The 21,792-nt window shown below is 34.7% G+C and overlaps 1 protein-coding gene across 45 annotated transcripts in view; it reads left to right on the plus strand.

Moving 5' to 3' along the window:
• The window catches only part of FER (FER tyrosine kinase), a 439,457-nt gene that overhangs the window by 184,162 nt on the left and 233,503 nt on the right, over positions 1-21,792 (plus strand). For all 45 annotated transcript variants that reach the window (XR_010156938.1, XR_010156953.1, XR_010156948.1 and 42 more), the window contains one exon: positions 14,885-14,977. Coding sequence is in view for 20 of the 45 variants with exons in the window: in XM_063810513.1 (XP_063666583.1) it covers positions 14,885-14,977 (93 nt within the window). In the remaining 25 variants the exon portion in view is untranslated. The remainder of the gene's footprint in view (positions 1-14,884; positions 14,978-21,792) is intronic.

Here is a 21,792-nt window from a genome sequence, read left to right on the forward strand (position 1 = left end):
ATTATCTTTGGAAAAGTTATTTAACCACTCTAGGCTTTGGCTTTCTAATCTATAAAATGAGGATAATAACAGGACCTGCTATATAGTGTTCATAGAAGATTAAAATGGGCGATGGTGCTTGGCTTATAGTTAGTGCTACTGTCAGTGTTTGAGACCTTTTCTAAGCAGGTTAGTATTCTCTTTTCAACAGAGACTTCAAATGGTATATTGTGACTATTATCTTTTAGGTAGCCCTTAAAACTTCAGCAATAGTGATTGTTACTCTGTTTTTTCCATGTATTTTTTTTCCGTGTATTTTACAATAAAAAAAAAATCTGGTGTCTCACTGAGCTACACTGAGATTTAATAAATTTATGTTACTGAACGAAGCATTTCTGAAATGTAGATCCAAACTTTCCTGTGTTTATATTCAAGGGCCTCTCCTCTTAGTGTTTTATCTTTAATGAAAAAAGGTTGTGATCATTTTATGTCATTAATATTGCATAGTTTTCATTCATGTCTAAATTCTCTTATCATTCCAGGCCAAAAATGGCTCTTTTCTTGAAATGTGGTATTAAAAATAGTGCATGCCTGAAGTCAGGAGTTCGAGACCAGCCTGGCCAACATGGTGAAACCCCCTCTCTACTAAAAATAGAAATATAGCTAGGCATGGTGGCGGGGACCTGTAATCCCAGCTACTTGGGAGGCTGAAGCAGGAGAAACGCTTGAACCTGGGAGGCAGAGGTTGCAGTGAGCCAAGAATGCACCATTGCACTTCACCCTAGGCGACAAGAATGAAACTCCATCTCGGGAAAAAAAATAGTGCATAATTCTTAGGTATAAATTAACCAAGTTTTATATATAATATTGTCAATTTGAATGTGGTAATTGTTCAAATATAGGAGGTAGAGGCCCTCCATCCTTCCAATATCTTAAATTTTGTGTGTGTGTGTGTGTTTCATTTTTTAAAATTATACTTGGTTATATCACTGGTTACATTTTTTTTTATTAAAGTTCTGGGATACATGTGCAGAATGTGCAGGTTTGTACATAGGTATACACATGCCATGGTGGTTTGCTGCACCCATCAACCCATCATCTACATTAGGTATTTCTCCTAATGCTATCCCTCCCCTAGCCCCCTACCCCCTGACAGGCCCTGGTGTGTGATATTCCTCTCCCTGTGTCCATGTGTTCTCATTGTTCAACTCCCACTTATGAGTGAGAACATGTGGTGTTTGGTTTTCTGTTCCTGTGTTAGTTTGCTGAGAATGATGGTTTCCCGCTTCATCCATGTTCCTGCAAAAGACATGAACTCATCTTTTTTATGGCAGCATAGTATTCCATGGTGTGCATGTGCCACATTTTCTTTATCCAGCCTATCACTGATGGACATTTGGGTTGGTTCCAAGTCTTTGCTATTGTGAATAGTGCTGCAGTAAACATACATTTGCATGTGTCTTTATAGTAGAATGATTTATAATCCTTTGGGTATATAGCCAGTAATGGGATGGCTGGGTCAAATGGTATTTCTAGTTCTAGATCCTTGAGGAATTGCCACATTGTCTTCCACAATAGGTGAACTAATTTACACTCCCACCAACAGTGGAGAAACGTGTTCCTGTTTCTCTACATCCTCTCCAGCATCTGTTGTTTCCTGACTTTTTAATGATCACCGTTCTAGCTGGCATGAGATGGTATCTCATTGTGGTTTTGATTTGCATTTCTTTAATGACCAGTGATGATGAGCTTTTTTTTGTATGTTTGTTGGCTACATAAGTGTTTTCTTTTGAGAAGTGCCTGTTCATATCCTTTGCCCACTTTTTTTTTTTTGATGGGGTTGTTTGTTTTTTTCTTGTAAATTTGTTTAAGTTCCTTGTAGATTCTGGATATTAGCCCTGGGGTTGTTCTTTTCTTGTAAATTTGTTTAAGTTCCTTGTAGATTCTGGATATTAGCCCTTTGTCAGATGGATAGATTGCAAAAATTTTCTCCCATTTTGTAGGTTGCCTGTTCACTCTGATGATACTTTCTTTTGCTGTGCAAAAGCTGCTTAGTTTATTTAGATCCCATTTGTCAATTTTGGCTTTTGTTGCCATTGCTTTTGGTGTCTTAGTCATGAAGTGTTTGCCCATGCCTATGTCCTGAATGGTATTGCCTAGGTTTTCTTCTAGAGTTTTTATGATTTTAGGTCTTATGTTTAAGTCTTTAATCTATCTTGAGTTAATTTTTTTATAAGGTGTGAGGAAGGGGTCCAGTTTTAGTTTTCTGCATATGGCTAGCCAGTTTTCCCAACACTGTTTATTAAATAGGGAATCCTTTCCCTATTGCTTGTTTTTGTCAGATTTGTCAAAGATTAGATGGTTGTAGATGTGTGGAGTTATTTCTGAGGCCTCTGTTCTGTTTCATTGGTCTATATATGTGTTTTGGTACCAGTACCATGCTGTTTTGGTTACTGTAGCTTTGTAGTATAGGTTGAAGTCAGGTAGCATGATGCTTCCAGCTTTATTCTTTTTGCTTAGGATTATCTTGGCTGTATAGGCTCATTTTTGGTTCCATATGAAATTTAAAGTAGTTTTTTTTCTAATTCTATGAAGAAAGTCAATGGTAACTTGATGGGGATAGCATTGAAGCACTGAATCTATAAATTACTTTGGGCAGTATGAACATTTTTACGATATTGATTCTTCCTATCCATGAGCATGGAATTTTTTTCCATTTGTGTCCTCTCTGATTTCCTTGAGCAGTGGTTTGTAGTTCTCCTTGAAGAGGTCCTTTGCATCCCTTGTAAGTTGTATTCCTAGGTATTTTATTCTCTTTGTAGCAGTTTTGAATGGGAGTTCACTTATTATTTGGCTGTTTGTCTATTATTGGTGTATAGGAATGCTTGTGATTTTTGTACACTGATTTTGTATCCTGAGACTGCTGAAGTTCTTTATCAGCTTAAGGAGATTTTGGCTGAGATGATGGCATTTTCTAAAATTTGACTTCCTCTCTTCCTGTTTGAATACCCTTTATTTCTTTCTCTTGCCTGATTGCCCTGGCGAGAACTTTCAATACTGTGTTGAATAGGAGTGGTGAGACAGGGCATCCTTGTCTTGGTTTTGAATGAATGACTGATGCCCAGCGTTTGCTTGGCTTTCTGTATGTAATCTAGGCAACCTGGCTTACTACAAAGAGAGTAAGCAAAGAGTTACTTTGTTATCTTTTCTGTGCCTTAGTGCAAGTCATTTCACCCCCTCTGACCTTCATTTTCTCATGTATTATGAAGTGAAAAAGCTGAAATAGAAAATCTTTAACACAGAAGGTTCCTTCTACCACTGATTAAGACCATTTCATTATATGACAGCATTGTAAAAAACGTGATAGAATAAAAAATATGGCCCAGTAATTTTCACACTTATTTTTAATGTTAATCTTTTTAGTAATGCCCTGTTTACATAAACGTATATTGACCAACTTATTTTTGTCTTGGGAGTTCGTTGCTTTTTAAAATTCTTTCTTTGCTGATATCTAATCAACAACTATATTGGACTCCAAAATATGAGAAGAAACTTCAAACCACATGTGCTAATTACTGTGAAAAGAGATGCTAGCGAAGCAAATAAAAAGTTAACTAGTTTTCCAGCTACTGCACTGTAGGTGGGTGAATAGCCAGAGGGAGATCATCCAGTGACCTTGCTACTGCTGAGCTGTAAATGTTGCTGTACAGTTTCCTGGAATTATCAGGGCTTTAGGCTCTTGCTGAGAAAAAATATCTTTGGGACTACAGCTATATTTCTGACAGTGGATTTTGGGGCAAGGTGTCGCTTTAGTTAGAGATAATGTTCTAAAAACTGGATGGGAAATGAAAGATTAACAAATGCATATATCTACAGAAGGAACAGGATTGGAAAAAAAGCAAAAAGCATATATGCACATTTTTATTGCGTAGAATCTATGCGAATCATGCAATTCTTAACCCATTTTCCTGATTAATATATTACATATAGGGGTGAATTTTCTTTTCTTAGACATTTAAGGTAGCTGCTGCTTATAAGGTAAATATGCAGTGATTCTTTCTCAGCTATATATTAGTTGTCTAGGACCTCCATAAAAAATTACCACAAATTTGGTGGCTGAAAACAACAGAAATTTCTTCTTTCACAGTTCCGGAGGCCAGAAGTCCAAAGTCAAGGTTTTGCCAGGGTTGATTCCTTCAGGAGTCTCTGAATGAGAATTGTTCCCTGCCTCTATCCTAGCTTCTTGTGGCTGCTGGAGATCCTATCATTCCTTGGTTCATAAACACATCACTCTAATCTGTCTCCTTCTTCACATCACCTTCTGTGTTTCTTCCTCTTCTAAATCTTCTTAGGAGGAAACTTGTCATTGGATTTAGGGTTCCTGGATAATCCTGTTTGATCTCATGTTGAGACCCTTGACTTAATTAAATCTGCAAAACTTGCTTTTCCAAATAAGGTTACATTCATAGGTTCTTAGTGGAAATATCTTCTGAGTGGGGTGCGGGGAGGTGGTAGTCACCATCCAACCCACCGACAGTTTGTGTCTATCTTCTGTTTAATTATCAAGAAAGTTCTCAAAAATTAAAACTTTGGTTGTGGGTGAAATCTTTAACTTGAGAGAAGTTGGTTCTTCTGCGCTTTTGTTCAAGTAATTTTTTGAGTACTTCTCTGTGAGTCATAATATTTCGGGACTGGAAGATACTATAAAATATTTTTCTTTTGCCAGAAGCACAGATACTTTGTTTATGGTCCAACTCTGAGTTAGAGTCAAAGCCAGGCCTAGAGCATAGATTCTGAATCAAGTGTTTACGTCTGTATTATGAGACCAGAAAGTCCTCTGTTTATTACATTATTGGAGCAATTAAATATACATTTATTGAGCAGACTTCAAACAGCATTACTTTTTGAGTGGTTTGGGAAAGAGTCCTTGGGAAATATGAGGTCTGTGTCTTGCAAGAACTATTCAAGGCAGTCAACATAGCATAATGATTAATAGCAAAAAGTTTATATTAAAGCTGAATTTAAATTTCGGCTGCTTGACCACATGATGTTCAGCAAATCACTTAGTATTTCTAGGGCTCACAGTCCTGGCTCACACTATTTGGAATTTGGTGATTACGCATTCTTAATTTTTAGATGAATAATTGTAGTTTGGATGATGACTCTTAATCAGATATCTTCATGGTTATAAGTCTGATGTTTGGAGTTACACAATGGCTGCTTTAGGCCAGTGGTTTATTATGTTGTTTATTTCATATTGATTCTCCTATGCTTATTGCCTGTTGACGTAATAGTTAATGAACTTCTGAAAATACCCAGTGTACAACAATTCTCATGGGTACTTTATTAATTCAAGCAGACTAGAGCCTATTACATAGAAATAGAGACCTGGTCCTAAGATTTCTAACTTACATTCATATTGATAAAAATTAAGCCCTAGAGGTGTTATTTATAAGATTTGGTAATTGGTAATGTCGGGATTAAATAATACATTTTTATTTCTAGGTATGTACTAGGCCTTTCTTGAACTTGTTTTATTAAGAAGTTAAATATTCTCTGTATTAACACTTTTAGCTATTTATAAGTACAGCAAACTAGTTTTCAAATTAAAATAATCAGAAAAATAAATCTTTTTGAAAAATGCAGAGGAAAATATCTTTTAACTCCCAAGATAGTATTCCTCTGTTGTTTTTGAGAATTTCCTACTATTTAAATAGGGATAACTACAGATTCTTAAAATCAGTCTGAGTTAAAAAGATTACCTATAATTGGAATGACTTGGGTTAAATTTGAGTACTTTAATTTCATTTTTTTCTTATGTGTCATTTAAGGTTTCTTAGCACAAAACAATAGTTCAAGTAAATATATTCCCTTTTATTTACTATTTAAATGAAGTCTAATAGCTCCTGTCTTGCTTAACTTCATCATTAATATGTAGCATTTATTTTAATATTTTAATAATTTGAGTTAAGAAACCAATAAATCCCCCTGCCTTCTTGTAGCTTAGATTATATTGTGAGTGTGTGCTTGGGCCTCTAGATATCTGGCTTGTATAACAGAGGTAGTAGTACCATTCATTGAAATGGGAAACTGATAAAAGGCCAGCTTTGGGAATTATGAGTTCAGTAATATGTTGACTTTTATCTACCTTTTGTGACATCTAAATAGAAGTCACACGGATGTTTCAACATTCCAGTTTGGAGCTCAATGAAAAAAGTTTAAGTTGCAGATTTAAATTTGTGAGTAGACTTGGTTCAGGTGGTAATTGAAGTTGAGACATAAAAGAGATTACCTAGGGAGAAAGTACAGAGTGAGAAAAGAAGAAACCTGGAATCAGGAGAGCCTAGAATCACATTACCATTTAATGACCTGGTAGAGGAGGGTGAGCCTGCTGAAGAAACTGAGAATGTGTAGTCTGAGAGGTTGGAGGATAGTGTGGTAGGGGAATAAATGTTTCATGTAGGCATACATGGTCAAAAGAGTGGAATTGTGTTGAGACGTCAAGTAAGAGAAGTGGAAAATGTGTCTGTTAGATTGGTGAAATGGAGTCTGTTGGTTTCCTAAGACCATCTGCTTTGGTGTAGTTATAGGGTGACAGCCAAATAAGAGCAGATTGAGGAATGAGTGGGAGTAGAGAAAATGGAGACAGTGAGCATATATAACTCTTTTAGGAATTTTTTTTTTATAAAGGGCAAGCAGTAGCTGGAACAGAATATGTGGTGAAGGGAGAGGTTCATCCTTCTCTTTCTTCTGCTCTTTCCTTCCTTTATTTCCTACTCTCTTCCCTCCTTTTTTTCCCCTTTCTCACACACACACACACACACACACACACACACACACACACACACACACGTAAAAACTGAAGGGCTGATGGGAAAGAACCATTTGAGAAGGGATGGTTGACAGTACCTCAGAGATCCATTAGGTTCTTGTAAGGTGTAAGGTTCTTAGGAGGTCAGGAAGCAATGAGATCCAAAGTTAAGTAGAGTGGTAATCCTAAAATGGGAGTTATCTGCCTCATGTTTCAAAAAAAGGAAGGAGATTATAATAGGTAGAGAAGTTTATAGCTTTGAAAAAACAAAATGAAGAGGTTCCTACCTTTGTTAATTCTAAAGAAGCTAGAAGGTATGGAAAAAGGTTGTTTTAGACGTAGAAAAGTAAGAAAAGTTTGAAATGGTTGACAGTGACAGTGGAAAATAAGAAATGAGTTGGCCAGATATTTAGGGCCCATTTGAAGTTAGTAATCATGTGATACTCAGTAACAGTGTTTAGTTGCTTGGGTGTGAACTCAGAGCAGATAGTTGGATCCATCCAGGGTTGAATTTTGCCACAAGGGAGCACCTAAGAGACAGGGTAGCAAGGGAATTTAGAATATTGGCAAGAGTATCATTGAAAATGATGTAGCATGGCATCTAAGTTAGATAAAGAGAGAAGAGAAGAGAAGATGATTGATTGGGAGAAAGTGGGAGACTACAAGACTTAAGAGTTCCAGTGAGATTGAAAAATGGTTACAGCAGAACTGGTTGAAAGCAAACTGATGGGATAGGAGACTGTGGCCAGAAAGAGGGGAGCTTGAATTTAGAGCTATTCCATGTGATGATAGTGTCCAAGACAAAGCCATGACTGATGTAGAGTGGACAAAAATGTTTCCCCTTCCACCCCTACAGATTGAAAGCTTTGTGACAGCACCTTCTGAGGTGTATTTTGCAGAATATTTTCTCTCCCAAAAGATGCAAGTAGTAATACATTATTAAGACTCTGAGACATATTGCATTAATGAATCTGTTTAAATTTGTTTAACTGTGCATTTCTAAAATCTGTGGGACTACAGAAGCTTTTGTACTATGACATCTATTAATGGCCATTTAAACTAGGGTTTTTCCATACTTTTGAGCAGTTGTTTTATTTGTTATGTGCTGAAACTGTTAAATTAATGGGAATAAGTGAGAATAATTATCACAACATATGTGTTTAGTTTATAAAGAATGTTTAATCTACATTAATATATATCAATATCAAAAAATTTCTTTTCCTATTAAAATTAAATGTGTCTAAAACCTAAAAATGTAAGTTAATATATTGTTTTGTTAGTGATCATTGTGACATTTGAAGTTGCTTATTGAAAATCTTTAATTAGTAATTCATATTCCAGGAAAGCCTACTATATTAGTTCTATACAATAGTTACCCAAGTTGGATTAGTTAAAACAAAAAAGAGTTTACCCAGTCATGTAGCTGGATATACACAGAAGTTCAAACCATGTCGTCAAGGATTTGTTTTCATTTCGCAGCTCTACCTTCTGTTGTATTGACTTCATTCTCAGGCAGGATGTACTGATGTCCTACAGTGTGACAGTTTCTCTCAGAGAGGCTGAGGATGGGACAAGCACTTAGAATCTGACTGACTTCTTTCTAAAATGCATCTCCTGGTTGGATTTTATTAGCTGATAAAAGAAGTACAATATTATAACCACCATATTTCTTTATTTAAAAATTTTAATTTTTCTATATTTTTATTAAATCTTAGGATTTTCGTTTAGGTTCTTAGTTTCTGATTCCATTCTAATAAATAAAATCTTGACTGAGGACTTGAAACTCCAAATGTTCCCAGTTACTAGTTGCAGTAACAAAAGGAGCTCTGATAAGAGTATTATTGATGCATGTGCAGTACAAGAATACTAAACATTAAAACCATTCAGGAACTTTTTAGATAAAGTTGGAAACTTAAAACATTTTCAGAAATGAAATATGTACTTAGTAGTCTTTATTGTGTCCTTGTGAGGTCCTCTGCAACAAATACAAAACCCGTAAAACTTATCCTCTCTATCCCCTGAAACTCATCAATAAAGGAAAACAAAACAAAACAAAACAAAACCCCACAAAATAACACATCAAACTTTTGAGACATTTGGCCTTTAACCTGTTAAATTATTTTCTGAGGAATGTAGCCTTTAACTGTGTAGTAATTGACTGTCATAGAAAATGGTAGTCAAAATCAAATCTGTAGCTTTTGACAAATTAGTGGTCTTTTTGATGGACTTCTTAGTGAATAACCATAAAAGGTGTTTTTATGTTTTCCTGCTTTATAAATAAAGGAAAGTAAAATGATGACTAGTGTTAAATAAATTACTGGCCTTAATGAAAAGCATATGAAATTTATATCCAGGTTGGATATGGAAAGTCACAAGAGACCATCATTTCTTCCTAACAACCAAAATAAGCTACAAAATAGTAGTTTTTAGAAACCTCGTCAGACAGCTAAGGACAGAAGTAAACCTAAATGAACCTACATCCAGAAAGTGACAGGCCTTTTACAGGAAAAAATACACCCATGATTACTTTCATCCTCGGTGGAACTGTATGAGCAGATCAATCCTCAAAAGTTTTTAAGAGATTTGTAGCATCAGGTGTAGGCCGATGTGAAAGATTAGAATCTAGAGGAGCCTAACCCACAGAGCGAAGCACTATCTACCCACCTACTCTTACTCAAGTGTTTTCACTGGGTGAAGCAGTAGATCAGAGAAGGAGACTTGAGAGATACTTCAAATGAAATCCTCAATACATCAGAATGGTGGTATGTGGGGTGTGTTTCTGGTGAGGGGTGTGGGGATGGGGAGGAGTTCAGGCAGAAAAACTGAGTACTCTAGGCTTTCACTTACAAAAGAATATAAGAGCCCCTTCCCAAACTGATTCTCTGTAGGGAATTCTGGGTCTTCACAGTCTAGGGCAATGGCCCTTCAAAGACTAGGCTGAGGAATGGGTATTAGAGCTGAAAGTTGTCTTCTTAGGTACATAAAGTAGTGGGTGAGAGCAAAGAGACTTCTCTCTCCCACCCAAGAGGCTGTAAAGCTGGGAGAGATCTCCTGTATTTCCTAAAGCTGGTGGATCAGCTTTGAAGCTGAGGGAGGATGCTAGAATCTCATCATGGCTCAGCTTTATTTCTAGATGAAGGAAAACTGATCTCTCTCAAAGTATTTGAAGCCTGTGGCAATTGATTTAAACTAAAACTGTAGCAAAGGCTAGAACCAACTTATTAACTACAGCTCCAACTCTCCAGCAGCCTGTCAAAAAAAGGAGTGGGTATGTCCATTTCTTGAGGAAAATATTCTTGAATTCAGACTCTACTGTTCTTTTATACAAACTGTCTGGCCTACAATCAAAGATTATATGACACACCAAAAAGTGAGAAATTTGACCCATAGGCAAAAAAGTAGACCCAGATCTTGGAATTATGAGATATTCATTAATATAGCCGTTACAAAAATGCTTAGGGATGTAATACTTTCACTCTCATTATAAGGTATTCCTTGTCTCACAATTTATTAGTTTAAGTCAAGTAGAAAAATTTACTGTTGTATCGTTATGTCCCTAAATTGTATTAAAAGCAGAATCTTAGTTAAGATACCTTGATAATTTAATTTATAATAGTTATGATTTTTCATACAAGCAAATTACACAGTTGTTTACTGAGCAAAGTCAATCAGCTCTTAAGTTGTATCAGTGAGATGCTCATCAGGAAGCTGGTTGGTGTGCATCTTGTAGTACTGGATAATTTACAAAAAATGTATTTTGGTGAAGGATGGATGAATAGGCAGAGCACAGAGGATCTTTAGGACAGTGTTGGCTACATGTTGTTAAACATTTGTCCAAACCCATAGAATGTACAGCAATAAGAGCAAACCCTAATGAAAACTATGGACTCTTGAGTGATAATGATCTGTCAATGAAGGTTCTCAACTGTAACACAGGCAACACACTGGAGGGAGATGTTGATAATGGTGGAGGCTGTGCATGTGTGGGGGCAGAGGACATATGAGAAAATCCATTCCTTCCTCCTGCTTATGCTATGAACCTAAGACTGTTCTAAAAAGTAGTCTTTAAAAAAATATATGTTTAGCCATTTTGGTCACACATTTGGGAAAAGCACCATGGAATGTGAACTGGCTATTGAATAGGATGGGAGCTAATTATAGCCTTCTTCTTGGGTCTTATTTCCCTAGAGACATCTTATTTAAGAGATACAGAGTAAAGAAAGCAAAAAGAATGATTTATGACATTTTACAACCTGGATCTCACCGAACTCTATTCTGTTTTACTCTAGGTTTCCTTAGCATTGTTGTTTTAAAACAAGATCTTAATAATCGTTTGTTTTGTGCATTTGGTTTCTAATTTCATTATTTCAGAAAATGAATATGCTTGATTTAGCAAGGGGGTTTTCTTTCTTTTAATAAATATTCTTAATATGCAAGCATCAAAGAGAAAAGACAGCATGACAAACTGAGTTACTAGAGAGTGAATACTTGTAAAATGATTTGCCTTCAGTCAGAAACCCTGTTGCTAAAACAAATCATTTAGAAACTGTTTTAATACTGAAATTCTGTATCCTGATGGGAATAGAAGCTATCTGTCTTTCATTGTGCCCAGCAAATCAGCATTTTCAAAACCTTAGGTTACTTACTTATAAATGCATTTTTTTAAAATAAAGGACATACTGATATTTACAGTATTTCATTTACATTATGAGCTATAATGTAGAATTTTTTTCAGAAGGTAGTCTTCTCTGGGGTTATAATTTCCCTGTAGTTATTTCTCACAAAATCCCTCTGAATTTTATGGCTGCTTTGCATAAGAAGCCCCTAAGATATTTGGCACTCAGCCTGGAGTTTGAGCATGAATATTATATTTTTCTTGATTCTTATTGCCTCCTGATTTTAATAAGTAGCTGGCTGTTCCTACAGAGCCAAATAATCACTTTCATTGTTCTGTCCAAGAATGTTATTAGATTGGGTTTATTTACATAAGTCTATGAGAAATAATATTCAGTTTTTGTTTGAAAGACCCGTTATTAACAACAACAATAAAGGTCTTCCTTTCACGATAGTTCAGCCTTCTCATTGGTTCATATTCAAAGGGTACCTCAGGCAAACTGTGACTAACTGCTCCAAGGAAAGTACTGATTGCCAGCCTGGTACCATGAAACTCTTCTCTGGGGTTTTCATTAATGATCAGCGTAACGCAAATGATGGGGAGTTGGACAAAAGTCACAGAATTTTTGAGATGAAAATTTTATCTAGCCTAGTGCCTTTCTTTTTTCTGATGTGGAAACTGAGAGCCAGGGTAGTTGAGTAATTTGCTCAGACTCATACTCTTTATCCCTTCTGACTTCAAGAACCTTATTCCTTTGCCTTAGTGCCTCCTTTCAGAACCTCACTTTGAGAACTGTTATATGCTTTTTGGTTGTCACTTTCTACAGCAGCCAGATAGGCAGTCATTGGTTAGAGCTTTTGATCTTTGTCAGAGCCACTGCAATCAGCAGAACCTTAATTCTTGCCCTTTATATCTTTGTGCTTTAGTGCGCAGGGGATGGGGGCACTAAATGGAATATTGCAGTGAAAGAGCCTTTTTCACTGCAATTTTCTAATGAAGGATAATTTCAAAACTTGATAGGTATGATTTTACTTTAAGTAATTTAGGTATTTTTTTAATAGAGTTTTTCTGTTTGTTTGTTTTTATTTTTTGTTTGTTTTGAGACAGGGTCTTGCTCTGTTGCCCAGGCTGGAGTACAGTGGTACAGTCTGGCCTCACTGCAACCTTAACCTCTTGGGCTCAAGCCATCCTCTCACCTCAGCCTCCTGAGCAGCTGGGACTAGAGGCACACGCTACCATGTCTGGCTAATTTTTAAAAACTTTGTAGAGATGGGGTCTCACTGTGTTGCCGAGGCTGGTATCAAACTCCTGGGTTCAAGCAATACTCCCCACTTGGTCACCCAAAGTGCTGGAATTACAGGCATGAACCACCAAGCCTGGCATAGAGTTCTTTTTAATTGATAATAGATAAACTTGTAATTATTATGAACCAGTCTCTTAGTTTTATGTGTATGTGTATACACACACACACACACACACACACACACAAACACACACACTGTCTCATTTAATTTTAAAATAATGAAAAACTATTCCTAAATGAGATGTGAAACTGATACTGTACCTAGAACTTTTCTTTCAAGCCAAGGTAATAGCTGTACTTACAGCACTTTTTCTGAGCATCTCATCAGAATATTATTTTACAATTTCAGGTATTATTTAATAACATTGCTTCTCCCTTCACCCCTTCATTAGTCCCCTACTACCTCCATTGTGAGGGGCCATCCTTTTGCCAGAACTAATTTCTACACCTCCTTTATCTGGAAAATGTATCTTGCCATTACTTGAGGTGAGTAAAATGAGTGTATCATCACCAGCCCTGCCAGGCCTAAAAGCAAACTTAGGCATTGTATTCATGGCAATTGAAGGGAAGTTTTTTAATTTTAATTTTTAAAAGTAGCCATTTGATTGTTTGATGTAAAAATCAACCTGTCAATGAATTCAGCACAGTCTAATGTGTTATTAGGTAGACTGTAATTTAAAGCTGATACTAGATGTTACATAGACAGGAACTACATGACAAATGAGTTTCATGTTTTATTTGTAGAAATCTGGGCACCAAATGATCCGGCACTGGTTGGAATGTTTTATTAACCCTATTTGCATTTTGATTGCTGCTATATGAAACTTAAGGTCTCGTTATTATTATTTTTGATAATATGTTTTTAGGCCAACCTATCTATAAAGAACCTTCATATGAAAAGATGTTTTCACTAATTGTATCCCGTCTAACACACAATATGTTATGCTTTGTAACTTAATATAAGGGAGCAATTTTTAAAGTTTTCTTTATCCCCTAACTGGACCTCCCCATTAGATAATTCTAATCCATTGGGTAATTTTAGTATTACCCACTTAGAAAATGTTTTGTTTTGATATTACCAAAGGGTTTTGGGAGAAAGCATGTGGCCAAGAATATGTACATTTACTGTTACAGAGATATACCCTAGGTATTGGAGACAAAAGAAACAAAAGATGTTATTTGTGACCTACTTACTTGTTTTCCAGAAGTAAAATTTGGCATCACTAATGCTGGAAGACATACGGAATTAGTGTGCTTGACAAAAGGATCTCTTGTTCTTTTGTCTGCTGCTGATTAGCAGTTGAAATGTAGTCGTCATTGGAAAATTGACCAATACTTCCATTACAAAACCACACATGCTTTGCTCTTGGTGCCCTTCTTATGTCCTAGTTTTGGTTTTTTTTCCTTTTTCCCTCTTTTTTTCTGCCCTCTTACCTACCCCATTCACTTATGTTTATAAAATGGATCTAAAGATTTGAAATTTTAGGAAAAGTTTTCTTCATTATGGTATATGATATTCAGAAATGCGCATTGTGTGGCAAATAGCAATCTGGATTTGGTAGGATTGGTGGTAGGTAGGTCTGCCATTACCTTCTTATTTTACTTCATCCTCCTCCCGCCCGCCTTTCTCCTCCTTATCATCAGGATCATTATGATGGTCATCATCATCATGTGAATCTTTGGGAAACTTCCTAGGTACTGAAGTGAAATTCACCTTTAAAAAATGTGTTCCATATACTTTTTTTCCTGTTTTTTTTTTTGTGATTATTTTTTCTTATTTGAATTCCCTCACAACTATAGTCCTATCCAAAATAGTCTATGTTAAATAGGTTCCTTATAGCTTGTGTTCTTTTTTGCATGTGTTAATACTTGGTTTTCTGTGAATTTCCTTTGCATTTCTTGTTTTCATCTGTATGAATTCTATATGAATCGCTATATGAATTTCTATTTCTTTCTGTGTCCCCCAAATCAAAACATTTGTTGAGGGGTCAGTAAAGTAAAATGCTAGAGAGTTTATGTGTATTTGGTTATTTGTTATCTTGAATGTCAGGAAGTTTATATTTCATTTAGTTGGAAGACATAATGGATAAGCTGTGGATAAGTACCTAAATACATAAATGTCTATACATATTGGATAGTTTACTGTTGCTGAAGGCTTGTTTCTTAATCCCTCCAGGAAAGAAAGGAGAGGCTATCCAAATTTGAATCTATTCGTCATTCAATTGCTGGAATAATTAGGTCTCCAAAATCTGCACTGGGCTCTTCAGCAGTAAGTAGGATTAACTCTCTGTGCTACTGAAAATGGTCATTGTCTAGCTTCTTTCTGATGCACTAATGAATACATATATGTGTGTGTGTATATATATGTATATACATATATAAATTTGCACTTACAAATGGAAAGATAAGTGCATAATTTAACTTTTTGTGTGCATATGAATCTGTCTATATATGTGTATAGTAAAATCCCATGTAACGTTGACATAGGGAAGACAGAAATAAACTTGAATTATAGGCTTCCTTTACAATATACAAATAATTATGAGAAACATTTTATGTACTTTGAGTCTTACTGGAATAATAGTGTAAACAATTCTTTTCTAGTGAAACATAACCTTTTTACAGTAGGGATTACTATATATATTTTTAAAATGTATTTGTTTATGTGTATATTTATATTTTAAAGAACATTTTGATTATAAAATTGAAGTCTGTTTGATAGATTAATCATTGAAATGTGGGTTTGGCATATCACAGTAGTGCTAGAGTATTAGTTATCTTTAGTAACAGCAGTTTGGCCATCTCATACACATGAACAACCACACAGAAGTGTTTCTCTAAAGCATTAGTTCTTCTATTTACTTGGAGAAGGAGTTTTTTTTCCCCCTCAAACACACAGGCACTCCAGTGTATACACCCCTAACAAGTACTAGTCTAATTCTGGTCCTGATGGATTTACCTACACTGGATATTTCACATAAATAAAATCATACAATATGTGACCTTTTGCATGTAGTTTCTTCCATTTATAATTCTTCCAAGGTTCATCCATGACAATGTGACAGTACTTCATTCCTTTTTGTGACTGAATAATACTCCATTGTATATATTTACCACATATTGTCTATCTGTTCACCAGCTGATGGACATTTGGTTGTTTCAGCTTGTTGGCTATTATAAATAATGCTGCTATGAACGTTCGTTTTCAAGTGTTTTTCTGTGTATATGTTTTCAGTTCTCTTGGGTGTGTACCCAGGAGTAGAATTTCCGGGTTATATGGTAATAATTCTCTATTTAAGCTTTTGAGGAACTGCCAAACTGTTTTTCATGGTAATTGTACCATTTTACATTCCCATTAGCAATATATGAATATTTTGATTTCTCCACATTCTTGCCAACAATTGTTATTTTAAATGTTTTCATGTTACAGGCATTCTAGTGGGCGTGAAGTAGTATCTTACTGTAGTTTTAATTTCCATTTTCCTAATGACTAATGATGTTGAGCATTTTTTCATGTTCTTATTGGCAGCTTATATGTGTTCTTTGGAGATGTGTTTATTAATATTCTTTGCACATTTTAAAATTGCTTATTTATTGTTGAGTTGTAAGAGTATATATTCTGAAAATAAACCCCTTATACATATAATCTACAAATGTTTTTTCTCACCCTTTGGATTTTTTTTCACTTTCTTGTTAATGTCCTTTAACACACCTAAGTTTTTTATTTTGATGAAGAGCAATTTATTTTTTCCTTGACTGTGTGTGCTTTTGGTTGTCAAAAAAAATCGTCTAATCCAAGGTTATGCTGATAATTCATCTTTGTTTGTTTTCTTCTTAGAGTTTTATTCTTCCACTTATATCTTTGTTTATTATTGGTTAATTTTTGTATATGGAGTGAGGTACAGGTTCAAATTTTTATTTATTTATTTATTTAATTTATTTATTTTTGAGATGAGGTTTCAGTCTATTACCCAGGCTGGTGTTGGGTTCCTGAGCTCAAGTGATCCTCCCTCCTTGGCCCCCCTAAGAGTTCAAATTCATTCTTTTGCATATGGAAGCATATTTAACTTAAAATCTTTAAAATGCAACAACTATGAATCACTGTTTATGCAAATAAACATACAAAAATTAGAATGTTAAAGCATAATTTTAGATAAAGTAAAGCAAATGCATTATATATAGGAAAATGAAATTAGAATTAATCGCAATGGTATTTTTACTGGACGTGACATAATGATTTACCTCTGTTTTTAACAGTATCTTTAAAATGTAGAGCTCCCTTTAAAGACAGTCTAATGGAACGCTTAGATCAACAGTCTTGATAGAAGAAAGAACTTAAGACTTTGGCTGATAGCAGAATTTGTTTTCATCTGAATATTGTATTTGATGTCATCAGATGTTTAATATTTATTGTTATGATCAGAATAATATTTTAATATGTTATATCAGCTACAAGCATGTGCTTTCCTTTCCAGTGTACCAAAGGGGTTAAAATCCCTATTATTAGTATCTCAGATTACTGAGGCTACAGTCACATCTAGCATCTTCCCATCTTAAGGAGGTTATAATTTTGCATTGAGAACTATTTTTCAGAGACTGCTTCTGAAGCCAAGGCCTAGAGATGTTAGACAGTATTAATTACATATTTTAAAAGCCTACTGGCAATCATGAGGGTCCATTCCAATTGAAAGTCTTTCAAACCATATTATATTTAATGAGATCTGTTCCAGTCATATCAAGAATATTGCCCTTTTTCTAGGGCCATCTATCTACTGCAGAATTTCTATAATGAGTGGCTGAGCAAATCGCTTGTTCCATCTTACAGCCACTCATGAATACTAGTTGTATCACTGATATATGGAGTGAATAATGCCCGTCTGATAGTAGCAGTCTTTGAAAAATATTCTTTAAAACAAAAATAAAGCACATTTTGGTCCAAATGGTTTGTTCTTTATATAGATATCAGAAGAATTATTAAATTATTCAACAGCAGTCTCCTTAAAATTCATATTTTCTACACTCTGTTGACATGGGTGCTATTTCAATTTTAGAATTACTTTGTACTAGAATTTAGAAAATCAAAATATTAGAAAATAAAAATTGCTTCCTTTATATAGAATAATATTGTAAGTAAGATTTGCTTGCTTGCTTGCTTTTTAGAAACATCATTCAGTTATGTTAAATTGTACATCAGTTGTAATATAGTGTTATAATGCTTGGCTTCCACCAGTGGCATAGGGGAATGTAGCTATTTTCATGCATGATGTGAACTGCTTGTATTTTTTAGTGTTCTCCTTTGAGTCTAGAAAAGCGGCCTTGTACTTTCTTTAATCAAGGCACGTTGTCAAGTTCAGGTTAAATAGTATACATTTTAAATATATCAGTTGTCTTCTGTTATTCTTAAGGTCTTAAGTTGCGCTTTCCCCCCATTTATTAATATGTAAAAGAGTGATAAACAAGGGAAAATAAAGATTTTTTGCATTATATCACTCTCATACACTAAATTCTGTCATGTTTAGGAAAATTAAGTTTTGAATCACTTGCAGTATTACATGTAATTTTTCTAAAAGGACTTATTGAGATTGATATTCTATAATTTGTACTGTAATGGAACAAATCTATTGTTTATATGTTTGCTGAAATGCTTAAAACAGATGACAGAGATCATGTCAGACTGATACTAAGTTTACACAGGCAATCCCAACTTGATGATAAATGTTTACATTTACTGAAATATGGTTGCGTATTGACATATTGCAATGATCTGGTAGTAGTTTTAGTTGCAATGTGTGATAAGATTTTAGCATTGAGTATAGTTAATTGATGAAAATGTGTTCTTACTGATATTGTGGCACATTTTATATGTAAAATATATGGGTTTAAGGAAAGAATATTTGATACTGAATAAATGAAACTATAGCAAAAATGTGTTAAAATTATGAGAGAGGATGAGTGAGAGTCACAGGCACAATAGTAAAAGTAACTGGGTAAAAATAATAAAGAGAGAAAAGCATGTTATTACCAATAAATGATGAATAAGGGAACAAAAGAAGCTGGCAAAAAAGAAGTCGGAGGAAACCCCAAAGTTACTGAAGGAAGCAGAACTGTTAGAAAGAAAGAAAGGTAAAATAAAATATATATTTTGCTAAAGATAGTGTCCCTTATCAGAGACCCAAGAAGGGGTACAAAAAGGCCAGGAAATGGGAAGCTGTGGAGGTAACCTGATACTTGAGTTTGGCTCAGTTGTCTATTTTTGTTTAATACAAGTTTTAGAAAGAATTGTGTACTAATGCTTATCTCTGATTAACATGTAATTCTTTATAGTTACTATCCTAGAGAACAGTTTTATTGTTAGCTAAAAACCAAACAAATTCAAATTCTCAAACATTGTAGTACAAAAAATTGTTAAGAAATTTATGAATAAAAATTTTACAGCTAGTTTCATTATAGAATGTAAATATTAGGTGAAGTATCTTTTTTTGGTTAATGATACCAGTGCATGAAAAAACTGCCAATTCAGCTTTACTGCTAAAAAATTAGAATTTGTAGAATTAAAGATAGTCATTTAGTGCCAAAGACAGAACCACTATTTTAACTAATTTACATCCTGTTTGTCTAGCCTGAACAGAAATGATCCTGAGGTACAAATATTCGGAATATCTTATTTTTCATTATTTTAAGATTAATTCAATAGATTCAAACGGTAACTATTTAGAAATTTTTAAAAAACTGGAAGGGAGAACATTATTTTTTGTTTTCATTTTATATTAAACATTTAGTATATCTGTACAAATAAAAAAATTATGTTCAACTATCAAACTAGAAATGGCATAAAATACACTTTCCTACCTATGATTACGTTTCCCTTTCACTGCAAATAATTTTTACTACCACCAGGCACATTCGGTAGACTAGTGTTTCCCATCTTTTGTAAACAGTTGATTTCTCATCCCCTCCCAAAATTCCTAAGTAATACATAGCTTTAAAATAAAAGGGGTCCTATGGAATTAAAAAATAATAAATTTATAGGGCCAGGCATGGTGGCTCACACCTGTAATCTCAGCACTTTGGGAGGCTCAGGCAGGCGGATCATGAGGTCAGGACTTTGAGACCACACTGGCCAACATGGTGAAACCCCGTCTCCACTAAAAGTACAAAAAATTAACCAGGCGGGGTGGTGCGCAGTCCCAGCTACTTGGGAGGCTGAGGCAGGAGAATCACTTGGACCCAGGAGGCAGAGGTTGCAGTGAGCGGAGATGACGCCATTGGATTCCAGCCTGGGTGACAGAGCAAGACTCCATCTCAAAAAAATAAAAATAAAAATAAATTTATAGAGATAGGGCCTCACTATGTTGTCCAGGCTGGTCTTGAACTCCTGACTTAAGCAGTCCTCCCACCTTGGCCTCCCAAAGTGCTGTTACAGGATAGAGCCACTGTGCCCGGCCAAATCTTAATCTAGTGCCTTAGACCACTTGGCCATGCTACCAGTTGAGTCTTACGGAATTTTTGAGAAATGTTTAAAATCTTGTGAATTACTCTTTGTCACCCTAGTGTATTACTAAACTAGATTTGGAATAACTTATTAATTAGACTATTAAATTAATGTTAATAACTAAATTTACATGAGAATAGAAAAGATAATTAAATGTCATTTTTATGTTAAAAATTCAGAATTTAAAAAAGTTTGTGTTGAAGTTTTATTTAGGTTGTTCAAGCTCAGTAAGGGTTTTACTTGTATATTTTTGATGCTGTTTTATTCTTGTTTTGCTTTTTTCAAAATGGTTTATTGGGTAATTAATTTTAATAGAATCTAGACCAGATATTTTTTAAAAACATTTTTGTTTTTGCCTCCCAAAAAGAAGCTCATCTTGCTACTCAAATGCTTGAATAAAGGTATGCAAATCTTCATTACATACTTGAGAATTAGCCTGGACCAGGGTAAGGAGAAAAAAATAATCTCTTTTTCTTTCCCCAAGAAAAAAATATTTTCAAGTGCTCCCTCCTTATTGCCTTTTCATATAAAATAATCTCTTTAATTTCACTAATTGCAGCATATTTTTGCTGGACTATTCTTTAGGAACAAGATCTAGGGAAAATAACTAATAAGACAGCTAACCCAGTCAATCAGGAAAACTTATTAAATATAACTTATTAACTGTACTGTATTAACTGAAACTTTTAAAAAGGAGGCTTTGCTCCTACCCCCATATCTTTGGCAAAAATCTCAGATAATTTACCAACAAAGAAAAACCCTGTCTATTGAGGCTGAGAAAGATGGGATATTTGAGGTAGAAAGCTTCCTTTCATTTGTGATGTCATTATGATGGGCTCTTGGGATGTTACATTTTTTTTGCTGATGCATCCTACATATATTACTGTCAAGTTTGTAAAATTGTATTGGGATTTCATTGAAATCATATTGATAAAAGTATTCCTTCCAGTGCTTCCAGAGAAGTCTTTGAAAGACCTGATATACCCAGGCAGGGGATTTGTGTGACTTTTCCCTGTGTATGTGTGTATATACATGTGTATATACACACATACACTCACAGTAAGTTCAGCTTATATTTCATAACAGTGTTGTATAGGGGATGGGGAATAACAGATCTTTGAGCTTCCCTTCCTACCCACAAAGGAACTAAGAAGCCTATAGAATTGAAGTGTGATCTTTATGAGATAGCAATATAAATTCCTTACTATTTAGTTTTTTAAAAACAAAACTCAGATACTTTCCCCAGATGACTTTTTCCCCCATACGTATTCTTCGTCATATGTTTAAATGAATTTCTTGGAATGCTGGCTGAGCTTTTGTACTTTTTTCCACCTTAATTAGTTCATCGAACTCTGTTCATCATTCTCTCAGTTGGAAATAAATGCAAATTTGGAAGGATGGATTGGCTAGGACGAGAAATCAACAGGTAGCATCCTTGTTTGGGATGCTTTCCTGTTATGTTGACCTTTTAGAGAGACAATGATAAAAATAAGTCCTTTGTAAAGATGTTACATTGAATTTCTTGTATTCAGTAATAACTGTTGAATAAATAAGCAGTTTTGCTATTGGTGAGACAGAAATATTTCTATTAT

Source organism: Pan troglodytes, chromosome 4, assembly GCF_028858775.2.
Source record: "Pan troglodytes isolate AG18354 chromosome 4, NHGRI_mPanTro3-v2.0_pri, whole genome shotgun sequence".
Taxonomy (NCBI): domain Eukaryota; kingdom Metazoa; phylum Chordata; class Mammalia; order Primates; family Hominidae; genus Pan; species Pan troglodytes.